The sequence below is a fragment of the Manis javanica genome, chromosome 10 (genome assembly GCF_040802235.1).
Source record: "Manis javanica isolate MJ-LG chromosome 10, MJ_LKY, whole genome shotgun sequence".
Lineage (NCBI taxonomy): Eukaryota > Metazoa > Chordata > Mammalia > Pholidota > Manidae > Manis > Manis javanica.
The window spans coordinates 107,767,504-107,795,129 of NC_133165.1; the positions used below are offsets into that span (position 1 = coordinate 107,767,504).

Here is a 27,626-nt window from a genome sequence, read left to right on the forward strand (position 1 = left end):
TTATTGTAACAAATATGTATCTATCTTACCTGTACAGTATGTGTCTGATTCTTGGCTAAATGTCAATGTCTGGCATATGGCAGATAATCAATAAATATTAATAAATGAGAGTCAGAGGATTTTGATAGGTTACATTTCTGTTACTTTGAATCCTTTTTAGTCCCTGCTTCTTTGCCGGTGAAATACTTTTAATAACACATGTCACAAGAGCAATCTACTTTTCATGCATCTTATTCAAGATCAAATAATTAATATAAGGTAAGGTTGGGAAAAGATGGTGGGCCTTTAAACTTGAAATTGCATGTGCTTTCCACTATTTGATCCTGTTTAACTGCCTTAGAATCAGTTCTGGGCTTCAAAAGCTCATTGTCTGAACTATCACCATACCCTGCACAGGTACACAATAAATGCTGGCTGTTGTCCACATAACTGAATAGAGTCCCTTATGAGAGTAATGAGAGGAATCCCTTTCTTCAGTATATAGGTTTGGATCTAACATAATGGGTAAGAGTTGTGGTTAATGTTGTAGAGGTAGTTGTGCTTTTGTGATAGTTTTAGAGAGCCTTGTGACGCAGAGGGCATTAAACTTTTACAGCATGATAATCATGTTTGGGAAAACATTGTTAAAACTCCTTGCAAGTTTTATAATATGGCCAAATGTCAAGCCTGTGGATAAGCTGTTTTTAAAAGGTTAGTGTAAAATCTTTTAAGCTAAATTTGTAACAAACATGCCATAATTTTTATATCCAAAAAAGTGCTCCCTCATTCAAAGTGGTGACTTTGGAAGGTGTCCCCAGAAGGTTTCCATCCCTCCAAATAGTTTCAGAATCCCTTTTGGAATTAAAGTCAGTGCCATCACAGAAGCTTTTCTACTGTCATGCCTTGGCTAGTCTTGGTCTTTGAGGGTAGTTATTTTATGAAAACAACAGTAAGATCTAAGGTGAACAAAGTATATGATGAGGCTTATTTTAGAATGACACAACTCTGAAGTCATGAGACAGGACTGTGTTCTTTGTTGGTTTGTTTTTGGTCATAAAATCTGACTTTCTAGGCAATCAAAAGTTCCCAGTAGCTTTAAAGTACCAAACATTCATGTCATTATATTAACTGCAGGACCAGAGAGGACTATCATGGGAGGAGATGGAGGACTTTTAGTCAAATTTTGATACTTACAGATGAGGTTTTAAGGAAAGCAGTACTGAAACATCTCAGTTTATTACATAAAGATTATAAACGGATGATCTTTTATTTTTAAATAGTAACTTTTTCTGTAATGAAGCAACGTATTTTCTTTCTTTGGCCCACAGTGCATAGCCCAGGCTGCCTGGTGTGTAGTTGTTATAACTGGCTTAGTTGTGGGTCCCAGGTGTTTCTTTTTTTTCTCATCCTCAGAATGAGAGGTTGGGCAATTACTATCTAATACACCTTTTCAAGTAGGAAAATAAACTTTTTTTCCTCAGGGTATGAATAGTTGTAAAATCGAATGCATAGTAATATATAATCTTTTGTTTCATATGCCCCTCATTGAGCTGGCTTTAAAATCGTGTTTGATTTTTATTTCTCAAAAATCATGCACTGCTTTTGGAATTGTTATAATACAGGGAGGAATAAGCATGCTTCAAGTAGTACAAAGCAATTTGTTGAAGTAAAAGAGATCATCTTACATTGACTACTAAAGAATTTTCTTCAGTTATTTACTTCTCATCTTGGGCCACAAGAACGTGAATAATAAATAATGTTAAACAAGTGATAGTAAAAGCGGGGTCAAGAAAATTGTATGATTAGAAATCAAAACCAGAGGAACAAAATGAACATACATTTTGTTGTTGCCCCAAAGTAAAGGGAAATTATGTGGTTCTTATTTTCAAAGATGAGAAAAATAGACACTGCAGGAGAGGTAAAGATTTTCTTAGCAGTTAGTTCTAAAAGAAAGAAGTAACATGGGATTGTATGAAAGAAGAATAAAAGACTTTACAGATAATTATATAGCTACAGCAACCCGAAAAGATCTAAAAATAATTTAGCATGTGCTTTTTACCTTCTAAAAGTAAAACTGATGTTCATCTCTGAATAATAAGTAACGTGGATTAAAAATTAATTATCCTGTTTCAGAAAGCTAGTTAGTAATTTAGAACTCTTCCCTTGATGAAAAAGTAGAGCTGTTTTTTCTATTTTGTTACCGTAGATTCAGGGTTACTCAACTTGTCTTCTAATGAAGTCTTACCCTGTTCTTATTTTTGTGGAGCTAGCCAAAAAAGAAGAACATGTCAGCCTACCAGGTGTTCTGTAAAGAGTATCGTGTAACCATTGTGGCTGACCATCCAGGTATAGGTAAGGACATTACTGACTTTCATTTTCTTACTTTCCTTTTTCTATTTCAGAAGTGGTGCAATTAATTCAGTCAGTCAGCAGGCAGCTTCTCCCCATAGTATTAGAAGAACACAAATCTCATTTCCTCCCTCAGTTCTGCAAGTCACTTTAGATTTTTGTCTTCAGTTAACCCCATCCATAAAAGAAATAATAAGCTTTCTATTAATATCTCTTACTGATAAAATAGGAAACAGTAACAGTACCAGTTTTGAAGCACAGTACATAAGTATGCAGTTGTTTATTTCCAAGATTCTACAGCTGACCTTCTCTTTAAACTGCCCTTGGGTATGGAGTTACGGTGGGGCAACTTAGACTTACATAATATTGTTCACATTTGTCTCTATATTAGAAGTTGCCGAGGTGAGAAAAACACTACACTCAGACCTTGACAAGTCACTTCATCTCTACAAATCTCATTTGCCTAATGTGTAAAATAGCTTCCCAACCTTCTCAACAAGGTTGTTGTGAGGCATACATGAAAGTACCATAAAAGATATGAATGTGCTTTATAACACACGACCTTGCTATCCGGTGAAGAGGGCAGCATTACACACCTGGAGGATTGCTTCCAAGATGCTCTGTGTGCCCTGCAGAAATTCTTGTTTGGTTCTGAGCTCTCAGAAATTCAATAGAATTCTATCTTCTATCAAATTCTATGTAACATATTTTCTTTAACCTAAATTGATAAGCCCTGTCTCATGGGATCAAATAAAGACACCGCAGAGATGCTTAAGGACTAAATCCCTAGAGAGTAAATGTGTGAGAATTTGAGCATATCTCATCCCCACCAAAACAGCCCCCTTCCTTATAGAAAATAATCAAGAAAAGTGATGGGGTTTGGTTTGGTTTTCTGAAGGAATCTTATACTATTAAATCTGATCTTCAAAACCCTTTTTTAAGTTTTTGCTCTTAATGAATCTTCTGTTTTATTTATAGCTAAATCTTTACTGTGTTGGGTTTTTTTACTCTTTTACACCAGATTTTGGGGAACTTAGTAAAAAACTGGCTGAGGTATGGAAGCAATTGCCAGAAAAGGACAAACTGGTAAGTACTCTTTATCACGAACACATTTTTCATTGCCTCGTGCATTCCAGAATGTGTGTTTCTGCTGTAGGTCATCAGGCCAGACAACACTCAAAGTAGTGAGGAAGGGCACTGCCCCTGGTGATGCCAACCTACTTCAAGGGAGGAGTTAGGGGCAGGGAGACTGCCTTTTCTAACCTCATCTCATTTTTTTCCAACAACCTTACATTTGAGCCAAAAGATGACCTAACTTGAGCAGTGATTAAAGTATTAAAAGAGAATCTGCAGTTAGAGCCCTTTACTACAAACACTCCTAGTTGGCCATGATCTTAGGACAGGGGAAAATTATCCACTTAATAGTCAGTGCAAATAGTAAAAGCTGGACTGTGTTCACTAAGTAAGCAGGTCCCATGTCATCATCCTCATCAGCCATTACCAAATAATATTCCCTATAGCAAGAGGCTAATAAGACAGTGATGGTCATATCTGAATCATTACAGTCACTTTCCAATTGGATGATGATGAAGGTGATCTAGGAATCATAATTACCATCTTGCTCTGAGGGACAGCTTATCTGGGTGAAACCACCAAAATATTTTTCACCCAGGTAGGTTATCTTTAGTTTCTGTTTTTTGTGTCATTGTCATCCTACTATTGGTGTTGCCAACCAGCAGCTTAGAAGAAATATTTAAACCACATGGACATTATACTGAGCCAGATGTTTACTCCATGGTTTTCCATTTTGACCTTAAAGTGATCTCAGAGTCAATGCTGAGGTCTGACCGTTAGCATTCTGGAGTGTCTGTGGTCCTCTGCTAAGATACTACTGTAAACACTGTCTGAAGCCTTTTTGGGGACTGTCAGCTTAATAGTTAGCATTAGCCATCTGTCTGCCCCCTCACTGTTTCCCTTCCTTCATTTTCCTCTTCCTTGACTGCTTTCACTTTCACTTTTTTGTTCTTTTTCATTTATTTTAATTTATTTTGCCCTGGTCTGATTGCAGATTTGGAAGCAGAAAGCTCAGTATCTGCAACACAAACAGAACAAAGCAGAAGCTACAACTGTAAAAAGAAAAGCATCCAGCTCAGAAGGTTCCGTGAAAGTAAAAGGTAGCGAGTACCTCCTGTCCTTTGAGTTCTTCTCCCTCATGCGCTGTGCGCTCTGCTTTCTTACCAGGAACTAGGGAGAGCAGCCTATAGTGGAAGCAGATCTTGACACCCAGGTATTATTACTGAAGTTACAAAAAAAATTTAGAAAAATGTAAATCAGAAGTCAGCAAACTTTTTCTGTAAAGGCCCAGAAAATAAATATTTTAGGTCCTTCGGCCATGTGCATTCTCTGACACATAATCTCTGTTTTCTACAACCAGTTTAAAAATGTAAAACCATTCTTAGCTCACAGGCCATACAAAAACCAGTCATGGGCCAGATTTGGCCCACAGTCCATAGTTTTGCAGATGATTGGTATAGCTCAGAAAAAGGGAAAATCAGGAAGAACATTTTGGGGGTGCTCAAGGCTCTAGGCAAGCTTTCTCTCTCTCTGTCATCTCTGTTCTCAGCTTCCTCTGCAGGAGTACTGTCACCCCAAAAGAAATCTCCACCCACCGCCATGCTGTTACCAGCCTCGCCAGCCAAAGCCCCTGAGACAGAACCCATTGATGTTGCTGCTCATCTGCAGCTGCTGGGGGAATCCCTAAGCCTCATTGGACACCGCCTGCAGGAGACCGAGGTGAGTACAGCTGTCAGTAGCAGGATTCCAGTTTCTGATACGATTTTAATCCATTTACTCATTCTGTATGCATTCATTTGGCAACTACTGCATGCTAGATTATGCTAGGGGCTCAGGATACAGTGATAAAGAAGGTAAGTGGTAATAGAAACATCTGGAAATTTAGAATCTGCCTACTGGCTCTCAAAGTTTATACTAATAACCATACTGTTGAAACAAGGGCACAAAAAGAAATTTTTTTCCCAGTTTTAATTTGAGATATAATTTACATATAACCCTGTAACTCATTTTTGTTTTTTGAATATTCAGTGGAAAAGTGAGCACAAATCAAATGGAAGTTCTGTTCACTTGTACTTCTAAGAGAGTTTGAATTTTTCTGCACATTTCCTGCAAGATTTTGAATACGCAGATTAGATTGTATAGAGGATTGAGAAAGAGCTCCTCTACTTCTTTGAAAATAGGTTACAAATAAGGAAATTGAATTGCTCAAGCTTTTCATTACTTTTCACTTGAATCATATAATAGTATGTGCCCTAGGGAGATCTTTGTCCTTGTAAGCTTCAATTTTAAAATCACTTAACCTGCAAAGCTATGTGTCCCATTTCTGTTACCATATTCAATTTCTAATCATTTGCCTCCTTGGCTAACTCAGTAGTGTAGTATCTTAGCTTTCCACTGGGTCTTCCTAGAACATTTCAGCAAATAAATCAGTCTAAGCTACTAAACCCATTTTTAAACTCAGAAATCAGTGTAGGAATATAAACTATTTACCTGCTTCTATGTGGAAAGTGAATTATTATTCAGCAAATAAAATGCCAGTGTCCAACAGAGATGAAGGTTATTTGAGTTCTTTGGCTAGTTTGTAAATATTTAGCAGGTGTCAAAACAACTAGACTACTTTCATAGAGGCTCAGATATTTAAATGGATATAGACATTTCCAGAATAAAATATTCTGGGGTGCTCATTTATTTTTCATATTTAGTCATTCCCACATTTCCCAAAACGTAAAAAGTAAAAAGGATTTGTCATACGCACTTTCCATAGTCCAGATGTCCTCTAATATTCCCATTCAGTTTAGCAAGTAGTTGTTGAGTATCTGGGCATTATCCCATAAACTTGGGGGGTGGCAATTTTGAATAGCTTCCTGATGATTTCCTATCATCAGGAACCTTACAGTCTAATTGGAAAGAGAGAATATATACATAATTAGAAAATTAAAACAAGCCAGCTTCTGTGAGCAGTTGCTATCAGAGTTATATATTTATAGGCCAGAAAAGGGAAAGAATTTTGAAGATTCTGGAGTCCACTTTTTTTAATATATCAGTCTTGTTGAGACATAATTCACATACCATGAAGTTTACCCCTTTGAACTAGAACTTAGTGGTTTTTAATGTATTTACAGAATTATGGACCCATCACTAATTCCAGAACATTGTCATTACCCCCAAAAGAAACTCCATAGCCATTAACAGTCATTCCCCATTCCCCCTCTAGTCTGCTTTTTTCCAGACTAATCATTTGCCTATATCCTAACAATTTTACAGTTTTCATATACCACTTATACTATTATTTACCTTATATTTTTACTTAATTCTATCCATGCTTTCACAATAGTATCCTTGATATCATAAATATGGTATTCTAATTTTTCCCTAACATACATTGAAATGTATGTATATCAAAATAATTATTATTCACCTATATGCCACCTGAAATTACTACAAGCATTGTTTTACACAGTTAACTCATTTAAAGACTGAATACCAGAAACCTAATGAAATTAAGTGACTAGTACAAGTTTACACAACTGTTGGTGACAGAGCCCAGCTTGCCTCACTTCTGACCCTGTTCTCATTCTGTTCCGTGCCAGCTGAAGCACTTAGAGTAGCTGTAGGGGAGGCAGGCAGGCTCTGTGAAGGGGAGGGTGGGGGGCATTCCCGCAGACCTGAAAGGATGAGGGGGGTCTATCTCTGGAGGAGGTGGGGAGAGGCGCTCCGCACGGGGACCGCAGGGTGTACCTCTGTTTCTCAACCTCAGGCTCTTCTGCAGAAACAGGTGAAAGGAGGCCCTTGGGGGGACCCTAGGTACCTCCACTGCCACTTTAACGAGATCTTTTAGCTGTTTATATATTGAGGTTCCACATAGTTTTATTTGGAAAAGGGCTTTACTGCTAAAATGAAAAACTAGAACATCCAACATATAAGGTGGAGGAAGGCAGAAAATCAAGGCTACAGCCCGAATTACAGAGGGGCTTCGTTGGTGCTCTGAAGTGTTTACGCTTTGCTCTTCAGGAACTGGAGGGATTTTTTAAGTAGGAAGGGATGTGATCAGTGCTCTCACTTGGTTTTCTGTTTTAGGTTAGGAGTGAAGAGAGACCAGACCTGGGGAGAAGTTCTAACAATGACCTAGTCTAGATAGGACAAAGATTTGAATCCAACAAATGTTTTTCGAGAGCTTACTGTGTGCAGAACACCAGTAGTTACCAGAGGGAAATAAAAAGGAAAAAGACGTGGTTCCTGCCCTCAAGTTGCTTACAATCCATTAGAAGGGCCAGCCATAAAATATGAGCTATAATTAACCACAAGGCAAAAGTAATGAAATAATATTACTAGTTTCTGACTTTGGTAGAATGCTTATTCAACCAACTTTGGTTCAGAGTGCTATATATGGATTCTTTCATTTAAATTCACACTGCAGCTTTGTGAAGCAGAGTGTTGTTACTCATGTTTTACAGAAGGAAAAATAGAAACTTACTCTGGAGTTCAGCTCCCCGAGTGCTCAGAGAGAGACTTGAATTTAGTGGTGCAACCTCAGGGTCCATGCGCTTGACCCCTTGCTGCATGGCCTCCCTTGGAGGTAGGGAGGGGAGACCCCGAACAAGGAGGAGCAGGAGAAGGGAGAGTCAGTGATGGCCAGGCCTTTTGACTGGGCAGTGTGTGAGTTGTGGTGACTCTAGCAGAGAAAGGATGCTAAGGTGGGTGTGGGGGACGTTGGTTTTTCTTTACAGCACATTGAGATTGAGAAGTATCCAAAGTGAGACCTAGCAGGTAGCCAGACATGCAGTTTTGGGGATGAAGATATTGGTGATAAGAGTAATAATTACTAATAGTTACTGAGCACTTAACATGTACCAAGCATATCCGGGGCACTTTATATCTGGTATCACACTTAATCTCTTGCCTGCTACAGATGTTATTAGTACTCTGTCTTACGGGCAGAGCAGAGTAAGCAGCTGGCCCAGTTACAGAAGCAGTGAGTGGGGGGAGCCAGGTTCTGGACCCGGCAGTCCTGAGCTCAGAGCTCAGCCTCCAAAGGGGTCTGCTATTCTGCCTCCCTAGAGGATGTACCTTCACCGTGCTTCTCGTTAAAGCAGATTATACAAGAGCTGGGCAGCAGTATTTGCAGCAAGCAATCTTATTTCTTACCTCTTTGAATCATAGAGACACAGTCAATATGAGTTGTACAAAAATCCTAAAATGTGAAATGAACCAAATTCACTTATTTTTGAGAGTAAACAACTCAGTCCAGAAAAGTGGTATCATGATCTCCACAAATCTACCCAGCAGCTCTTCAGAGTAATAGATAGGGCATTTTTTACCATTTCTAAGTGACTAACCCAAGGTCACATAGAGGGTAAGAGGGGTTAGGAATATGGAAGGGAAACCTGGGGATGTATTGCACCAGATTTCTTTTTAAACAACTTAAAGAATTATCAGAACAGATACCTTCCATGTCTGCTGCAAGTTTCAGAACCACCCCAGACTTAAAGAGCCATGTAAGGAAATGAACCAGAACATGGAGGGAGCCTCAGGAGTGTGATTCCAGTTACCATCTCCTCCCCCAAATGCTGTCCTTTCAGGGCATGGTGGCAGTATCTGGCAGTTTGTCTGTGCTTCTGGATTCCATTATCTGTGCACTTGGCCCCTTGGCGTGTCTGACCACACAACTACCTGAATTGAATGGCTGTCCCAAACAGGTCTTGGTGAGTTTTCCTTAATTTCCTTGGATTTTTGGAGGCCAAACCTCTTGGGAGCCAGAGAGGCCCTGCCGTAAGGAGCTCTATCAGGCACTAGCTCATACGGCTTCCTGGCATATAGCTTTCCCTTCATATATTAGCCCTTGGAAAATGATGCTGTATTGTTGAATGCATACCATGCTTTCATTGAAACTAGAAAATATGCCATTTCCCAGAGTCATTCTTTGGAGAGAAGCATTCTAGACACTGAAGTACTGCAACTCCTGTGTTTCCTGTTTGCTCTTCTGCATACAAAGAAAGTACAGGAGCTTCGGTGTTTTTACTCTTTTTACTAGAATCAGTGGGAAAAATCAACAAGAAAGCTCCTAATGTAATAGGCAGCAGGATGCTGTCTCCATTCTTACAGTTTTCTCTAACTCTGGTTTTTCTTTCTGACCTCTCTGCCCTAAGCAAAAAAATATGTCTCAGAACTAAGGTGAAGTACTCCTCAACTGAACCTTTTCCCCTTGTTTTTCAGTCTAACACCCTAGATAACATTGCTTACATCATGCCTGGACTGTGACAGCAAAGAATCCTGGGACAGAATCCTACCCCACTGCTGGTTTGTGTATATAATGTGACTGTTCCAGATCCCTGTACTGGCCTCTGGGTATAGGTTTTAAATTTTTATATATATATATATATATATATATATATATATATATATATATATATAATGTACAATGTATACATAGGACTGTAACTACTTTGCTTTTAATAATTTTATGAAATGGCAATGATTTAGCCAAGAGGAAACCTTGGCATGAATATGGGCTTGGGATTCTTTTCTCTCCTGTGGTGGGTAAATCTGCCTTAAAAATCAATGTAACTTGGGGGCTGGAGGCTTGTTCTGGGTGCCAAATGCATCTCTTCATGGACAGCTAAAACATGATTCTTTTTCCAGGCTCAGTTGTACCTCCAGACCCATCACTGACCATTTGCCTTACCTGTCTTACAGTCTGAAATGTAATAGGGAGGATTATGGGCAGATGCCAGTTGGCTGAAGGTACAAAGCCTTTCGACTTGAAGTGACCTAGGTGGGAGGTGATAAAATCATTCCCATCTTAGAGTTATTGTGATGGCATAGGTGAGCTTAGTAGGGGGTCCATTCCAATTCTTGCTATACAGGTGTCCATGTCTCAAAATTTATTGTAATAATTGGTAGCCATTAGCAGCCACAGTAGGGGGCCAAGGACTAATGTGAGCCCTGACAGCACTGAACATCTTGGAGTGGGTAAAGCAGTTAATGCCACCAGTTGAACTGCATATGTTGTGAGCTGATCCAGAATGTTTGGTCTGCAGAGCTAATTGCTGGTATCTTCCGTTGGCAACATTAGCTCAGCCACTGAGTCCTCACAGGGTTTGCTATTTAGTTGCTTGGTGGTTGAGTAAGATGATGAGCTTTGCCCTGCGTGATTCTTGAGTTTATCTAGTTGGCTCTCCTGGTGGGCACATGCACAGCATTCTGCATTCCACACATAAATGAATTTTAAAAAAAGTACTTGATTCTCATGTAGGTTTATTTATGTGCACGTGTGAATGTGTGTTTTAATTATGTATATTTAACTCTTCAAAATCTCTTTGATTTTAATTTATCCTGTAAATTTCTGTATATATAATTTAATAACAAAAGCCTCCACCAGCAACAGCATGTGGAAGATAGAGATTTGTCATTTCTTCCATCCTCTGGTCTCCTCCGAAAACTACAAATCATCTGCATATTAAGGTATCATGCCTCAAGAAGGAATCATTATGTTGGGATTTTAATTCTTTAAAATTCAATAATGTCAAAAAAGTAAAATAAAAAGGAATGTTACTATTCCCAGCTGCCCTTATTTCCAAAACCAGACTTTCTCTTCCCAGTTCCAGTGAAGACAGTTGAACACTTGAGGGTTGGTTTTAAACTTGGTGTGAGATTCCTGACAAAACCGAGCTCTAAGGTAACTGCTATCTTGCCCTGGCCTAGAAGAAGCGCTGCAGCATCAGGGACACCTCTGAGGACAGTGCAGCCAGCCCGCTTCCTGTTTGAGGCCTGCCTTCTCCCCACCGGTGTGTTCGCAGGGCTTTGTTCCTTAAAGGTATTCTGGCTGCTGAATGCCCTTCTCAGTCCAGAGCAGTTTTGGGATTTAGCTGGGGAAACAGAAGGAGACAGGAATATTTGGGAACCAAAGTCAAGATGAACAGAAAGCGTGTTTTGATTTCATGTGTTAGAACCTATACTGTAACTCATCGCTACCCATGCAAGTTTCCTGTTTGACACAGGTTATCGAGTAGGGGCCTTGAAGACATGGATTGGTACAGAAAGAAGTCAGTCCTACCATTGTCATTGTACACATTAATGTAATCCTGATGAGGACCTGCTTTTTTGTTTGTTTTCCTTTAAAATCCAACCCTATTGTCTTTGTATTTAAAATTTGTACACATTTGTATAATAATCTGTACCTTGTGGTATTTGGTACTATTAGAGGAAAAACTTTGGATTCAGACCTTCTTGCAGTTTTTATATCATTGTTTTATTTTGTTTTTTAAATAAATTCTAGCAGTTTGATCCAAATCCCATTACAGTTGTATAAAGAAATAAAATTTTGTACTTCTATTATTAAAAATCACATTTTTAATATTTGTAGTCCAGTCTCAGCCATCTTTTCCCTGCTGCTAACCAAAGTTGCTACAAAACTATAAAACTTATCCACGTTCACATTATATCCTACCATAATTCTCTTAAAAAGAAAAATTTGTCAGGAATAAAGGTTAAATTTCTGACCTTAGCCATTTGCCTAACACATATCTTGCTCTGTTTCTATATATTTAACTTTTACATAGTGAAGTCTCTCATGTTCTCTCTTTTGTAAATTTCAAACCCAATAGCCCTGATAAGCATAATATTATACAGAATAGTGCCTCTATTCACTGGCACATGAAATTGTATGTACATTATGGTGTTGGCCTAACTCAAGAAAATACCTTTCCATCTTGTATAAGGGTCACATCTAAATCACGTGCTTAAGTATATTTAACGCTGTTCTGGCACTGTCCTGACTCAGTGAGTGATGTTGGTAAGTCACTTAATCTTTATAAGCATCCGAAGTCCCATCTGTAAAAGAGTGTTAATGCTACTTCCCTACTTCCAGACCTGCAGCCAGCCAGCTTGACATGAATGTTAAATAATATTCTGAACATTTAGTATATGGAGATTTGACCTCTAGGTAAAAATTTCAATACAAACACAAAGTGTTAATAGTCCTAAATAGTGAAATATAATGATTGATTGAAAGGCCAACTTCTTATGGAAAGGCTACAAGGAAGAGACCTTCATATTGCTGAGTGACTATTATGGAGTGATTGCATATTTTACCTCTCTTAATCCTCCAAAAGCTTTATGAGTATTACCCCCCTTTACAAGTGAGACAGATGCAGGAAAGTATTTTTCCTAAGGTTATACATTAGTAAATGGCAAAGCCAGAATAAGCACACTGGTATGGCTGACACCAACATCTAGATTCTCTTTCTTCCCCAAGCCACTTGCAAAGTTAAATCGTGTATGTAGTTCATCATAATCCTTCCCCATTATCTACAGTCTTGAGCAAATGTGATTGTAGGAAAATCATCCAAGACCTTTTCATTATTCAAATGTCCTTTTGTCCTTGCTGGCTTTTACTATACAGGCCTCACTTTCTTGTCATGCTATTGTCTTTAAACTTTGGGGGCAAAGTATCTTGACTTTTGTCTAAAAGTACTGATATAATAGATCATAGTACACTTATATGTCAGTCTTAAGGGGCTTATTTGCTTAAGCATTTGATACTAATATTGCTAAAACCCTTAAAAGGGAAAACTAAAACAAGACCTTTTACTAAATAAGTTTGTTCCTTATTAGCAGATACTTTTAAAACATAATCAGCGTTGTACTACACTTAATGTTTTCCATTTACATCCTATCGTGTTGACAAAAGCCACATACTTCCATTTCTTATTTAATAGCTATATGGTATTCTGATTGCATTAAGTTAATACAATTCCACTCTCTGTCTTATTTAATAGCTATATGGTATTCTGATTGCATTAAGTTAATACAATTCCACTCTCTGGGAGTATGTGGGTTGTTTCTGCTTTTTTACCATGAAGGATAAAACTTACGGCTGTTCCATTCTTGGCAGTAAAGTCAAGATCTGCCCATGATCACTTTAAACCCATGCAAGAAGGCGAGACCTTATGGTAAATCACCACCCAACATGAGGATGTTAAAGGCTCTTCTGGAAGAATCCAGAAGAAGTTCATGCTAAATATCCTTCATACAATCAAGTAATATGCTTAAATGTAGAAAAACATGAAAGGTACCTGATATAAAGGCCATCTTAAACGTACAGCCTGCTTTACAGTCCAAAAGCCATTATTGAAAAGTAGATTGATTTTAACTTTAATGTTAGTCATTGTGGTAGATTACAGTGGTGAACACAATAGACGTAGTATCTAAGCCCTCACGGAGCATCTAGACTAGTGGGGAGAAGGGCATTTATTAACAGGTCTCCTGAGCATTACTAAAATTTATAGCACAGGAGTATATTACTTCCATAAAGTTTTTATATTATACAGTAAAGATATCAGCCCCTGTGGCTGCTCAAACAGGGTAATGTACGGAAATGGTTAAGTTCTAACAGGCTTTCCATCATCCTAGTGTGCAATTTACTAGCCTTTCAAATTTAAAAATCACAAAACATAATAAATACTAAAGCACACTTCACTAGCTTTAACTACCAAAACGGTGGTTTTTGTATCTTGGAGTGCGTGTCATTAGAAGAAAAAAGATAAAATCAACACATCACAAACCTTAATGTGTAGGCAAGTACCTGAAACATGTTACACAATCAGGAAGGTTGAAACTACTTAAAATAACAAAGCTGTGAAAGGCCTTTGAGAGTCTTAATTTTTAACTTGGAGTTCACGGCTATACTTCGGAGACCTAAGAAACTCTCAGAAGTCAAACTATTTATGCCTTTTTTAAGAAAGACACGTGGCTTAAAATCCTCAAAGAAGCCTGCGACCTAAAAAAAAAAAAAAATTGAGTCGATCTAATTCCAGCATCCAGAGAAACTGTAAACTGTACTGTTTGAATAATCCAGTATTAATGGCTCCACTCGGGTCTACATTTGTGGGCTTTCTGCCACCCTGGGCTCTCGCCACTCCCCAGCTGTAACTCATGGAGTTCGTTCAGTGTCAAAAGATCACAAGCCCCTGGCCTCCAGTTTGAGGTAGACCTATCTGAGCTGCAAGCAGAGTACATCCTGCAACAGGGAAGCCTCCCTATCAGATGGGAAGAGTACTATCATGGCAGGGAGGGGTGGTGGGGAGTAGGCAAAGTGAGGCCCCAAGGGCTGACACTAGGAATGAGAGCTGTGGTCTGGGCTTGCTCCCCAATCTTACCCAAATCACTTCCCTGCTCTGAGACCTGGCTTAGCAAATTATACGAGGAGCTCGCTGGACCATGCCCCCAACACTTTTTTAAACGTGTCGAGGGCGTGGCTTACACCGCCCACCCTCCCAACCCAGGTCTGCGACCCGCCTGCGTCAGCGTGACGTCCGCCGACGCCAAGTAAGCTGAGGTGAGGTCATCGCCCGCCGCCGGGGCGTCCGGCCCTCTACGTCAGGGGCGGGGTCTGTGGCCGCACTCCACACTCGCTCCGCCCCGCCCCCACTGGCGCCTCCTCGCGGACCGTCCGGCGCGTCACGTGACGGGTCGGAGGCGCTGGCGGTTGCTGTCAGCTGATTCCTCGGGTTGGTGGCTGGGACAGCGGCAGCAATGGACTTTCTCCTGGGGAACCCGTTCAGCTCTCCAGTGGGACAGCGCATCGGTGAGTCCCCTGAGCCCTGCCTCTAGGTCCCGAGTCACCCACCGGAGGGAAGCAGGGGGGGGAACGAGCCTGGCTTGTGCCTCCCGGACCTGTCCCCGCCCACTACCCCCGCCTACCTTGACTGACAAAGCTGTGGCCCATTAGGAAGCCTCGGCTTGTGATGGATTCTCCCTGGAGCCAATAGGTAGAGAGAGAGGGCAGGTCTGGGCAGCTGCGCCTCAGCCAATGTGCCACTGCTGGGGTCCCAAATGCTGGAAGAAAGTTTCGGGGATTTAAGAGACTGCGTAGCTTTGCCGATCAGGGGCCGGTGGACTGCTCCCCTCGTCGCTCCCTCAGCCCTGGTCGCGCCACCTGGGCTCCGGCCATCTTCCTGGCTTGCCGGGCTGTCCGGACCAGGAGACCAGGGCTTGGCGTCTGGGCGGGCGACGAGCGGGCGGAGGCCGGGCAGCACTGCGTCCCCCGCGCCCGGGCTGGACTCTGGGAACCCGCCCAGCGAGGCGGCAGCGCGGCCTGAAAGACCAAGGTCTCTGAACGTGCCTGCCTACGCAGCCCTCACCAACCAGCAAGAGATCGGCTGCATGGAGTCACAGACCCTCTGAGCTGGGAACGATTTTAGAAACCCCCTGACGCGGCCTCCGTCATCTCTCAATGGGTGGGACAGCTCCGCACTCGGGCCTGAGACATAGGCTTACTCAGAGCCCGGGTCCCCTGGCCCTCCTGCACCCTGCTAACAAGAGACTTACTAGTTCTGCGACGTTGCTTCTCTGTACCCAGGTTTTCTCACCTGTAATTAGGGTATAGTAATGGTTCCTACCTCGGCGCGGTTGTCCTGAAAGTTAAACGCTAATAAGTGTAAACTACTTAGAACACTGCCTGGCACGTGGCCAGTGCTATATAAAGGAAAGTGGTAATATTTATCATTGTTACTGAAATAACACTAAGTGAGGGTCGGGAATCCCTGAAAATAGCTGGGCAGTGAGTTCCATAGATACTCCAGCACAGCAAAGCTGGAGGATCCACTGGCCCGTGGCCCTAAGAGCTAATTCCTCTCCTGGGACAGTCTGGGGTGCCTCCTCCTTGAAGGAAGAAACCTTGGGAAATACAGTGAAATTCTCTCTTCTTCTTCTTGATGGTTTTCAGCCTTAAAGCCAGACTGGGAAAATTGGATCTCTTAGACAAGGCATTCTTTCCTTCCTTACTATCTTGGACGACAAACCTCACTTAAAGTCTCATCCCAGCTCTGTGTTGTAATCATGCTGTTTGTGGCTTCTCTGAGGTTTTGTAATCAAATCTGCTGGAGAGGGGTGGTAGTCAAGGATTGACACAAGGGCTTCTGGACCAGAGAGGGGAATCACACTCACACACACACACACACACACATCAGTGAGCCATAATTTTGGAGTTGAAAAGAGAAGTCAGCTCTCGTCTCATCTTTCTTTCTCCATCTACAGATAATACCAATTACATCACAGACCAGACTTGAGACTTCATACATTAAAAAAAATCTTCAGAGTCAGTGCCACATTTTCCTGAAGCTTTTCTAGAAAAACTCATCCGGGCTTTGGCCTTTGGCTGATCAAAAGAAAATAGCTTTTCTTCTGACCCTGAAGAGTTGCCTATCTTGGGCAAGAAATGCTCTGTCCAAAGAGAATACTATTAAACCATAGCTGCTTGTATTTCTGTAAACTGCAGGAGAATAATCTCTTCTCAAGCCTACCAACTCCATCCATGTGTTGACAGCAGAGCCCTGTAGAGTTGGCAGCCTCAGCACAGTGGGTCCTGATGGTGCTAATCAGGGATGAGTGTCACTTAGTCACAGAGTTCTCGCCCACCCGCACACACCCTTTTGTGCCTGCTGCTCTGTCTGTCTGCTCCTGTGCGTGTCCTACAAAGCCGCAGGCAGTGTCACCTCCCTGACCCATGTGCTTTTGTGCTCTCCTGTGACCCTAGCTCCTCAGACCTCCTCACGGTCTGCCTGTGGGGCTCTGATTCTCTACTTCCTCCTGGATAGAACGGTGGCTGTGACAGCATTCACCCCTCAGGGTGGTGGCAATAGTGAAGTGAGGTCCTCCCTGGAGAGTGCTTGGTACATTTTGAGTGCAGGAAACATTAGCTCTTGCTGTCCTCATCTTCCTTTTTATTATTTCCACCATCGTCACACTACCAGAGCACTGTCCCATTCTATACGCAGTTGTACATGTGGGTCTCCTCAGCTAGACTGGACTTCTTAAGAGCAGGGACTGTCCCTTATTTATCAGGACCCTCGGCCCTTAGCATTGTCCATGGCACACAATAAGGATGGAAGAAAGGAGAAAAGGAAAGTAACATTTTGTGAGCAAATACCATGTGCCACGTGCCACGCTAGTGTCCTAGTCACTAATATTCATGATGGGATTTTGCTGTTTTTTCCAGTTTTACCAAAAGTAGTTCTGTGGGAAGCGTCACCTCCCAAGGCTTCACAGCTAACCAGGATAGGAACCCAGGCCCAGGTTTCTCCAGCTTCGAGCCCAGGTCCTCCTGCATCCTCACCACACTGCCTTGGCCGATTCAAATCCAGTTACTGTTCTATGCACAGATGAGCTTTCCTGCTGATGGGGCACACATGGTCAGTGCACATTTCCAGGTCCCAAGCCCTTATCTTCTAGTAGGCAAGCTTCCCAGGGCAGCAGCCTGTGGCTGAAAGGATCCCAGATAATTAGTATGAGATGCTGTTGACACAGCCCTCTTCTTCCGAGGACTTCAAAACCCTTTCGAGTATCCTCTGAAGACAGATCTCACTGGCTATGTTTTATAGCCACCCAGGAATCCCATTTCCCATCTCTGGCTGTCAGCTTACCCCTGGTACTTTGAACAGGAGACCCAGCTGACTCATGCAAGCAGCCTGCAAACCACAGACACTATAAACTCGGGCAGTCCCTAGGGACCGGCACCCCAGGAGCTGGGTGGGGGTGGCAGTAGCTGGCTATGAAGGGAGAAGAGCTCAGGGCCTAAGACTGAGCCCGGGGGTGGATGGGAGAGGGGGAAATGAGGGGGAGCCACCTTTGGATCTCCCAAAGCCAAGCCAGGGATGTGCAGGAGGGAGTCCTGGATGGGAGACCACAGGCAGTAGCAGGAGAGGACACCTCGGACCCTCTAGGTGGTGTGTGGTTAGGGGAATGACGAGCTGGAAGTCAAACTGGACACTCAGCTGATGTTGCCAAGCAGACTGCAGGCTGGCCGAGAGGAGACCTGGGTCCAGCTGTGGTTCTTTTCCTAACTGTCACAATTCCTCCCCATTGCCCATCCCCTTACCTATAATGTAGGGATGCTATATTCTCCCTTTATTTCCCAGAGTGCTGACGAGGAGCAACTGAGGGACAGATGAAGGCAGGGGAAGGATTGACCTGGGGGAAGAGGGAAACTGATGGCTCCTGGGGAGGAATGATAGGAACACCCCCACCAGGCTCAGAGGCAGAGTGCAGAGCTATAAAGGGCGTGCAGCACCAGCATAGATAATATGTCAGTAAAGGGGTGTGGCTGTTCCAATCAGACAGTAGTAATGGATGCTAAAATTTGAATTTCATGTAATTTTCACATGTCATGACATACTACTCTTCTTTGGGTTTGTTTTCAACCATTTAAAAATATGGAGACCACTTTTAGTTTGTGGCCCATCCAAAAGCAGACTGAATTTGGCACGTGGGTTTGTAGTTTACTGATGCCCAGGTCAAACCAGCGGCCAGAAGTAAGAGTGACGGAGGACAGTGTTCTTCATAGTGGGGTCCCAGAGCGCCCATGTCAGAGATGCTTGAGGATGCTCCAGCCTGGGCCCCCAGAGTCAGAGCCGCCCCCACCTCCTGCCTGTAGAGCAGTAATGCTTCAGCGCCCCAGTTCCCTGATCTGTAATTGCTGGAGCCAAGTTAAGAGCCCAAAAGCCTCTGCCTGGAGGATAGCGGGGAACAATGTCTGGAAAGGGCTCTGTGACAGCTGGCCGCCCAGTATCTGCAGCACAGCATCTGGGATGAGCTCTAGAGTCACACCAAAGACCTTGAGTCCTGGTTCAGCCTTCACCGGCTTTGTTACCTGGGGCAAGTGACTTACCCTCTGTGTTCTTCAGTTTTCTATCAGTTAAATAAGGGTAATAATAGCACAGGTCAGTTGGGGTCGCTGAGTTGCTGGGTTGCTGGGTTGGGAGTCTGTTGTGTTGTCATGTTGTCATGGTGAAGCACTTGGCCCGCTGCTTGCCAGAAGGTGAGTGCCTGTGATTATTCGCTGGCTCAGGTTTTTCATTGGTGTTATCACTGCTGGAGCAGAGTTAGTGAGAGAGCCAGGGCCAGCCCAGGGCCCTGGCTCCAGGGCAGCCTCTGTGCAGGTCCTGGTGGCCCTGGGGAAAGAGCAGTCACTGGCTGGGTGGCAGCCCCATTCACAGACAGGTCAGGTTTCAGGCTGTGGGGTGGAGCCGATTCTCCCTGGGAAATAAAGCCTTTGCCCAACCCTAGGGATAGAGCTAGTGAATAGGTTTTGTTCCCTCACTGAGCTCAAAGAAATAAGAATAAAGTACCGGATTTCCGCACTTCTGGTTTTAGAAAAAAAAACAAACCCTTCAGTGTCTGCTAATTAGTTCAGGGCCATCACCCCAGGAGAAGCTGGGGGATTCAGGACAAGTTAACTCTTTACCTCCTAGCAAGGAGAGCTTTGTCTAGGCCAGCGCTCTGCAGGCTCCTGCCCTTGGGCACCAACCCTGTGATTGGTGTCAGCCCCTGTGCCACCTTTAGTCTTCCTTCCATAGTGGTTTCCTTTTCTTGGCTCACCACTTTTAATATCACCTCATCCTATGTAATTATACTCATGAAATCACAGGAGCTAGTTCACATTGTTTTTCTGTTCTACACTAAAGTAAATAAGCAACTCTAAAAGTGCTTTGTTTGCCCGTGAGCCCACCTAACCTGATACTGGGTGGCACATTTTGGTCACTCAGATGGAAGCAGTCCAAATAGGGTCAGAGCTTGGACCCTGGATCAGAAGATCTGGCTTCAAGTGCCAGCTCTTGCCTTCCTGGCTGTGTCCTCCAGTCAAGTAATAAAACCTCCTAGGGACCCACACCTCGATGGAGTTATTGATTAACTTGATAATTGACACACAGCCCTGGGGAGAGCTGTGGAGAACTAAACCGCTGTGCAAGACCCGCAGAGAGGAACTGAGCTTTGCTGCTTCACAGGGAAGGTAGGGGAGGGAAGGGGGGAGCCAGCGGAGGATTGGGGGAGCCAGCCAGACCGCAGGAGGTGGAGGCCAGGAGCATTTAAGGACTGACAGATGTCTCCTGTTCAATTAGAACTTGTTTGCATTGGTACAGTATAAATCCTGGGGTGCTTCACTTTATGTGTCAACTTCTCTGGGCCATCGTACCCAGATATTTGGTCAAACATTATTCTAGATGTTTCTGTGAAAATATTTTTAGATGAGATTTAAGATTCAATCAATGGACTTTGAGTAAAGCAGATGACCCTCCATAGTGGGGATGGGCCTCATCCAATCAGCTGGAGGCCTTTGGGCTCCAGCTGCACTGTTTCCTGGGTCTCCAGCCTGCCAGCAGGCCCTGCAGATTCTGGACAGGCCAGACCTTCACAATCACATGAGCCAATCCTGCGGAGTAAATAGAGAGAGATGAAGAGATGGAGAGAGAGGGAGGAGTCAGTAACGTCTTGCATTCCCAGGTTGGAGGAGGGAAAAAAAGAATGTGGCAGACACTTGACCAGACACGTAAGCCTCTGGTCTCCCGGCTTTGCTCCCTCTTACCTGGATAGTTTCACAAAACCCTCCGTCTAACTGAAATTTTCTTCAGTGAGGTACTATAATTAGTTACATCAACTTTAAATTTGTGGGTGGCAGAAGTAATGCCCTCTGTGAAGTATTTTAGAGTTCCTCTTGTGGCCTGTGGTTACAGAATGGAAGGGGCGAGGTGGCCAGGGTTTTGAGGACGGACAGCTCAGCAACTTAGGAAACGGATGGAACTTTCCATGCTAAGTCCAGAGAGATTTGTTCATCTGGAAAGTAGGCTTCAAGGCAGTTTGCTGGCTGAGGAAAAAAATATGGCTTCTGTATTTATGTAATTTAAAAGTGTATTTTAAAGAGTGCTTGAAAATTTTCAAATATTAATTTTTTGGTTAATATTTGTATGATCAGTAATTTTTTTCCTTGATGCTTGCTGTATGCCAGGTAGGATACAAACCATTTGAAATGCATTCTCTCATTTCCTTCTCAGACAACCCTGGAAGGTGAGTCCTATAATGGTCCCCAGTCTGCAGAGGAGGAGCTGAGGCACAGAGAGGTTAAAGAGTTTACTCAAGGTCACATAGCAAATGAGTGCCGAAGTCAGGACTTGAACTGGGATTTGTCCGTGTCCAGATGCCACGCTCCTAACTTTTCACTTCATTGCTTCCACTTAGAATTGAAAGGAGCCTTCTGGGTTGCCCTTTGAGGGAGAATGTCTGGTTCTGTCTAGAATGAATCTGTTCATAATGGTTCTTTCTATATTTCTCCCCCTTCCCCACCTTTAGAATATTGCTGTCACCCTAATGCTTGTCCCCACGGAGCAGGAAGCCCAAGAGAGCACCAGCTGCCGCCGCCTCCCTTATCAGGAATGCAGAACCTTCCCCAGGAACCGCCCAAGAGGACTCCACTTATGGCTCTGCTGCCAGCACTGAGTCATAGGGCCACTTCTAGCTCCAGGGAGACTAGGAAAGCTAAGTACTGTGGGTCAGTAGAGAGTGTCTGTCACAATGACAAATTCTGTTGCAGCCAGCTCTGTGCAGCGGAATTAATGAATATCTAATGCACAGGATGCAGTAATACAAATACAATATCCCAGTGGGGCAGGTGAGTGAGTTCCCTCACTGCATTACCAGAAGGACAGCCCAGCCGGCCTGCGCCTCGGGGGGATCGGTCAGAATGACGAAGGCTCTAGAGCTCAGGACGAAGGCTGCTGTGCTAGAGGCCCAGGGCTGTGCTGGACATCACCAGAGCTAGGTTGGCAGAGTGGAGTGGTCACAGGCACCGAGGAAATTAGTGTGGAGAACAGATCACAGGAGAACATGGTGCTTTTTAGAAATATTCAGAGGACTAACGGTTGGAAAAAAGATTAGGGTTCCACACAGCAGCTTCTAAGGGATCAGTGAGGGATGAAGGATTGGGAGTATTTCATCTAAATGAAGGTGTTACAAAGGTTTGTTGTTCTGGTGAATATGGCCTCATCCTATAATCAGCCATTCAGCAAACATGTACTGCTGGTTTATCATGGGCCTAGTGCTGTCTGGTGGACAAAATTCGGTGATTCATGAGCTGTAATCTCCACCCCAAGATCACAGTCTAATGGGAGAGACAGACAGAAAAACCAATTCAGTAGGGTTATTTTAACAACCCCACTAACCGGAGCCTATAGTTATGCTCTGTGCAAAATGCCCTTGGCCCAGTGAGCGAAGAAACAGGCCCTCCGGGGGGTCAGAGTAGGTCTGGGTGCTGAGAGCAGGCTCCACATGGAGACCTGACCTTGAGCTGGGTTTCAGAGCCCGAGTGACAGCAGGGAGGCAGGGAGGAGCACATTTCTGGAAGGAGGACTGCCTGCTTACAGCCCGGAAGCCTGAAGGACCAGGATCGGGGGCCAAGGGCAGAAAGCCCAGGCTTGGGGAAAGGGGCATGGGGAGAGAGACTCTGCATCCTGCCAACCCAGCTCTGCTGAAGCCCAGCACAGCCCTGGTCCTCCTGCACAGCAGCCCCACAGGGAAGCCGGGGCAGCAGGACTTAGTTCACAGAGAAGAGGATCAGGTTTGCTTGGCTGCGGGTGACAGGGGATCCAGCTACCACGCACTTTGCTTCCCTAGCAAGAAGTATAAAAGTTGGCAGTTTCAGGGTCATTCTTTCCCTGTCCTTAACGTGTTGGCCTTTTGTCCTGAGCTTGTCACCTCCTAGGCAAGCTCCAAGCACCATGTTCCCATGCTAGCCTCTCAAAGGAAAAGAAGGAAGGAGGGGAAGAAAAGGCTTTCCCCTCCCTGGGATGTGCCTCTGTGTCCAAGAAGGGACACCTCCCCACACAGCTGCCCAGCAGATGCCCCCTTAGATTCCCCAGGGATCAGAACGGGGTCGCTACCCCACTTCTGGGCCAAGTCCTGCAAGGGAGGTGGGAGTGTTGCTCTGGGCGGGGAAGAAGGGAGCAACAGCTGTCCGGTCCTGGTGTGGTTCCCTGCGGGATTCCCTTTCTAGCACCAGGGCGTGTTCTGTCCCAACCCACCGGCATTCCCTCTGCCTCAGCAGACGTGCCTTTCTCCTCTGGCTGCCTCACTGCCTCCTGGGACTTTCTCCTCCTGTAGGGCCACTTCTTCCCAGTACCTGAAGCTGACCCCCAAGCCCCTCTTCTCTCCTCTTCTTCCTGTCATCGTCATTACCTTCCCAGCCTGGCATGGCGTGCTCTGCTCAGCTCCAATGGCGCCCCTTGCTGAGACCTTCCTGTTCTGCTCTGCAGGCCTTCACCACCTTCCCTTGGTTCCCACAGCGCCCTGAATGGACCTCAGTCATGCACTTGGCATTTGGCACTGAAAATGTTTGTCACGCTGACCTCCCTCACCCCGTTAGGGCCTTCTGCAGGGCAAGGGTTCTGTTCCTGTTCTTTACCTCTCTAGCCCCTGTCCAGGCTGGACAAACAATAGCTGCTCAGATAATGTTGTGGGCAAGCAGACAGGCAGGAGTGCGCGGGGGAGACAAGATGGGCAGGAAGAAGGTGGAGAGAGGGCAGGTAGGAGGGCAGTGGGGACATAAGGGACACTAGGCAGCAGGTGGAGGTGGTTGGTGGATGGGAGGGCAGGGCACTACGTACAGTAAATTCCAAACGTCATAGCATCTCATTCATAAATATCCCAGCATGTCTCTTAAAGGTACGAATAGGACTCTTACTTAAGAACAAACAAGCCTTAACCACAATATCGTTACATACTTAAAAATGTATATTCAGATGTATTTTTTTAAAGCCTGAAAACAGTAAAGACTAGAAAGTAATCTCCACAGAGGTTCCCTGTGGTTCCTTGAAGTGATGCGAATGGGTGACTTTTGTGATGGAAAGATGCTTTCAATAAATGTTACCTGCCGGCCCTTGCTGGCATGGAGGCTCTCAAGGAAGGCCTCTGGAGCCCCTCTGAGCGGACATGTCCTGGCATTGTTTTCTTTGTCATGGCCACCTAACTCCTGTTTTCTCCCTGTCCCTTGAGTAGGGGACTCTGCCCTAGACTTGGCCATAGTCTAAGGTGGGACTGGGCCTGCTAGGGTTGGCATTGGCCCTTAAGACAATTCCTTACTATTTATAAGACATATTTCAATGAGTATAAGACACCATGGAGTGTAAAAAGAAAAGCTGCCAACTGCACCCTGACAGGTCATCATTTATAAGACATCCCGGTATCAAGGGTTTCACGAGTGGGAGGGGGGTGGGCGTAGGAGCAGTGGGAGATGGAACATGGTGGGGTGGGCGGGGCGTGGCGTGAAGCGGAACACCAAGGCAGTCCAGAGGCCCAGTCGGTCCTTCCATAGACAGTGACCAAACCTCTGCTCTCTGTCCCACCAGAGGAGCACCCCAGTGAGAGGGAGATGTCCCCAGGAGCTCGGGCCAGGTAGAGCAATCTTGGGAGGGCAGAGCAGAGAGATGCATAGGCGAGGAGTCCCACAGGCCCCACTCTGCATCCCCACCCTCCACGTGGGGGCAGTGGGGAGGTGACACAGAGGAGGGACACAGAGCATCTTGCACAGGCTGACATCCAAGGATACCGTCATTTGTCAGTTACTCGTGATGTCACTTTCACAGTGTGGGATGGTGAGTGACGGTCTGCCCGGGCGGCAGCAACACAGAGGTGCTGACAGCGGTAGGGCCTTCCTTACAAGATGAGCAGTGTCAGCTTGTGTCCTCTCTGTGCAAGGGCACAGCCAGATTTCACCCTGTGCTGCCTCAGTGCTGGTCTGCCCTGTCCTGCCACTTCGAACTCTGCTCTCTATGTGGCCTCCCACTGGAGGGCAGGAACTGCTTGCTTTTGCTCACCCATGTCTCCCAGGCCTAGACAACCACAGGCATTGAGCATATTCAAAAGGCATTGAGCATAGTGGTTAAGAGTATGAATTTGGGAGCCAGACCTCTTTCACAGCACTTGGCAAGGGTTCAAATCTCTGCTCTACAACTTGCAAGCTATAAGATCATGGGCAAGTCCCTGACCTCTCTGTGCGCCTCAATTTATCCATCCTCTGTCTTGGTTGTGGTGAGGGGTAACTGAGTTGTGAAGTGCTGTGCCCATGCTGGGTACTTACTGAGTGCCCGGTGAGTGTGGCGGTAGCAATGGTTGTCACTGTCACCTGTGAACCTGATGCCTGACCAAATGGAAGGCAGAAGCCCAGAGGCATGAAAGAACTCGGCCTTGAAGGGCAGACAGCACAGATGATTGTGGCTGAGGTCGGGCCAGGGTCCCTCCTAGCCCCTTTCAGGTTTTTGACCCTCAGACAATGCAGGGCAGTGTGGGGAGGACTGGGAGTCCTGGACAATCTGTAGACCCGAAAAGTACTGGTTGGATTTATGTTAAAGAGAAGATAGTGGAGGTGATATTCCAGGCTGAGGGAGGTGACAGGGCCTGAACCAGAGCTGTCACAGTGATGATGGAGTCAGGGGCAACTCTGTGCAGGGAGCTGCTGGGATTCAGCTGGACTTCACAGGACTTGGTGACCGTTTGAACGTGCAGGTAGTGGGGAGCAGGCTGCAGGCTGCTCCTTGGAGGCTGACTTGGCAGTAGGTGGTCTGTGAGCTCACATGCATGACACTGACATGCACACCCGCCGAGCGTCCACAGGGAAAAGCAGTGAAAGGGGCAGGGCTTCCCTGATGGCCAAGATCACCCCTGCTCCTGGCTGTGCAGGTCCCCCAAGAATGAGTGGGCTGGGGCCAGGGGCGCAGAGTGGCCTGTCTTTGGTGGCCATTCTACCTGCTCTCAGCCCAGGTCACAGCCATGGTACTTAGCAGTTACTCATCGCTGCTCTTGACCTGATTTCACACCTGCATTGTCTGGCTGAAAAGTCAGCGCCTGTGAAGCAGGCAGTCTTTTCTCGGATTTACAGATGAGAGGCTTGGATCCTTGCCCAGGGTCTCTGAATTAGGACATGAGGCCAGTCTCGTCCCACCCCAAAGCCCGTGCCACTGCCCGACCTGCCTGTGCCTGCCGCCAAGCCGGGAAGCCTCTCAGGAGCCCTCAGAGTAGGTGGTGTCTGCACCAGGCCCAACACAAAGACAGCAGACAACTGAGCAGGCAGAAGGGGCCTGGTGTTCTAGACCCGCAAGACACCCAGCCCTCTAGCACAGCAGTGCAGGGCAGCCAACTGGCAGGCGGGGGTCTAAGGGTCCTGGCTTCCTCAAGAACAGAGCGAGGGCCTTTGCGGGCTACCGCGCCCGGCCCCCAGGGGTGGGAAGTCATTTATCATCTCTCACAACTGGTAAGCATGGCCACTGTTTTTATTCCACCTTCTGAGTTACTTTTGTGGTTGAAAACTAAACAAAACAAATATTCCCAGATTCCTATGGGTTTACATTTCGGCCTTAATGGATCATGCGTATCCCGTGGAAATCTTTAAGGAAGTCTTAAAATTCCCCGGTCCTGGGTCTGCTCCCAGGCCTGCAGGCAGTTGGCAGTGGGCTGGGCCAGCCTGGTCCGGGCACACCTTTCACTGAAATTGCTCAGATGGGTCTTGTCTTTCTTTTGCCTTCCTCCTCTTCCTCTCTGTTCCTGGTTAGGCTGACTGAAACCTCCCCCAAAAAAACTCCATCTCCTGAATGGCTCTGCCCACTGCTGGTGCTCGGCTCTGCCCAGGTTGGCATCAGACTCATGCTCCAGGCCCCTCTGTACCCACCTGATCCCCTGGGATGGCATTCCTCTGACTTATAAATATCCCACCTGCCCCCACCAACAGCCACTTGCCTATCCAAAATGACCTTAATCTCTTCTTAAACTTTGACACTCCCTCCCCCAGAAGAAGAGCGGGGCCTGTCCTTTTCAGGGGTCACTAGGGGTCATAAAGGGATGGAGCTGAGGAACCACGGTGAGACCTGCTGGTGGAGCCAGGGGGTCCAGGACAAGAGGCAGATGGCCTGAGTGTCCAGAAGGATCCTTCCGGGAGAGCAGAGCTCCCTGACCGCCGGTGAGAGGCAGGGGCAGTGACATCCCTTCCCAGTGGGTGACCTCTCTACACCTGTTTCCTCTTAGTTAGATGAGGCCAGTGATGTATACCTTATAGGGAGGTGGGATTCCATCACATTCTTTGTAATAAACAGCTAACAGTGCGTGGTGTTACACAGAACATAACTTGGGAAGTCAAGAGTATTGTCATTGTGGAAGGGCATGGCTTTGAAGGATTTGGGGCACAGGAGGGACACGATCACTTTGAGGTTTCAGAGAGTCCACTCCGGGCAGCACTGAAAATGGATAGGGAGAAGCAAAGCGGGGGGAGCTGACGCGGTGGTCTGCGGGAGAGGGCGGGGGCGGGCTGGCAGGGGCAGAGGGTGGCAAGGCCAGAGCGAACCTGTCGGGGGGGGGGGGGAGGCGGAGCCAGAACTGCGGGACTGTGGCCAATTAGCTGTGGTCAGGAGTCA

General features: G+C 45.4%; 2 protein-coding genes across 9 annotated transcripts in view; both read left to right on the plus strand.

Moving 5' to 3' along the window:
- Positions 1-12,486, plus strand: part of HMGXB4 (HMG-box containing 4) — a 29,136-nt gene extending 16,650 nt beyond the window's left edge. For 4 of the 5 annotated variants that reach the window (XM_017667564.3, XM_037007060.2, XM_037007061.2 and 1 more), the window contains exons 5-10: positions 2,250-2,331; positions 3,350-3,414; positions 4,397-4,502; positions 4,952-5,121; positions 8,982-9,104; positions 9,616-12,485. In XM_017667564.3, the coding sequence (XP_017523053.1) occupies positions 2,250-2,331; positions 3,350-3,414; positions 4,397-4,502; positions 4,952-5,121; positions 8,982-9,104; positions 9,616-9,660 (591 nt within the window). In that variant the 3' untranslated portion in view covers positions 9,661-12,485. Of the gene's footprint in view, positions 1-2,249; positions 2,332-3,349; positions 3,415-4,396; positions 4,503-4,951; positions 5,122-8,981; positions 9,105-9,615 lie in introns of all 5 variants that reach the window. The other variant, XM_017667561.3, reaches the window with a different exon arrangement.
- Positions 12,487-14,819: 2,333 nt separating this feature from the next.
- TOM1 (target of myb1 membrane trafficking protein) overlaps positions 14,820-27,626 on the plus strand; it is a 37,431-nt gene continuing 24,624 nt past the window's right edge. For all 4 annotated transcript variants that reach the window (XM_017667555.3, XM_017667556.3, XM_037007056.2 and 1 more), the window contains exon 1: positions 14,820-14,986. In XM_017667555.3, coding sequence (XP_017523044.3) covers positions 14,935-14,986 — 52 coding nt within the window. In that variant the 5' untranslated portion in view covers positions 14,820-14,934. The remainder of the gene's footprint in view (positions 14,987-27,626) is intronic.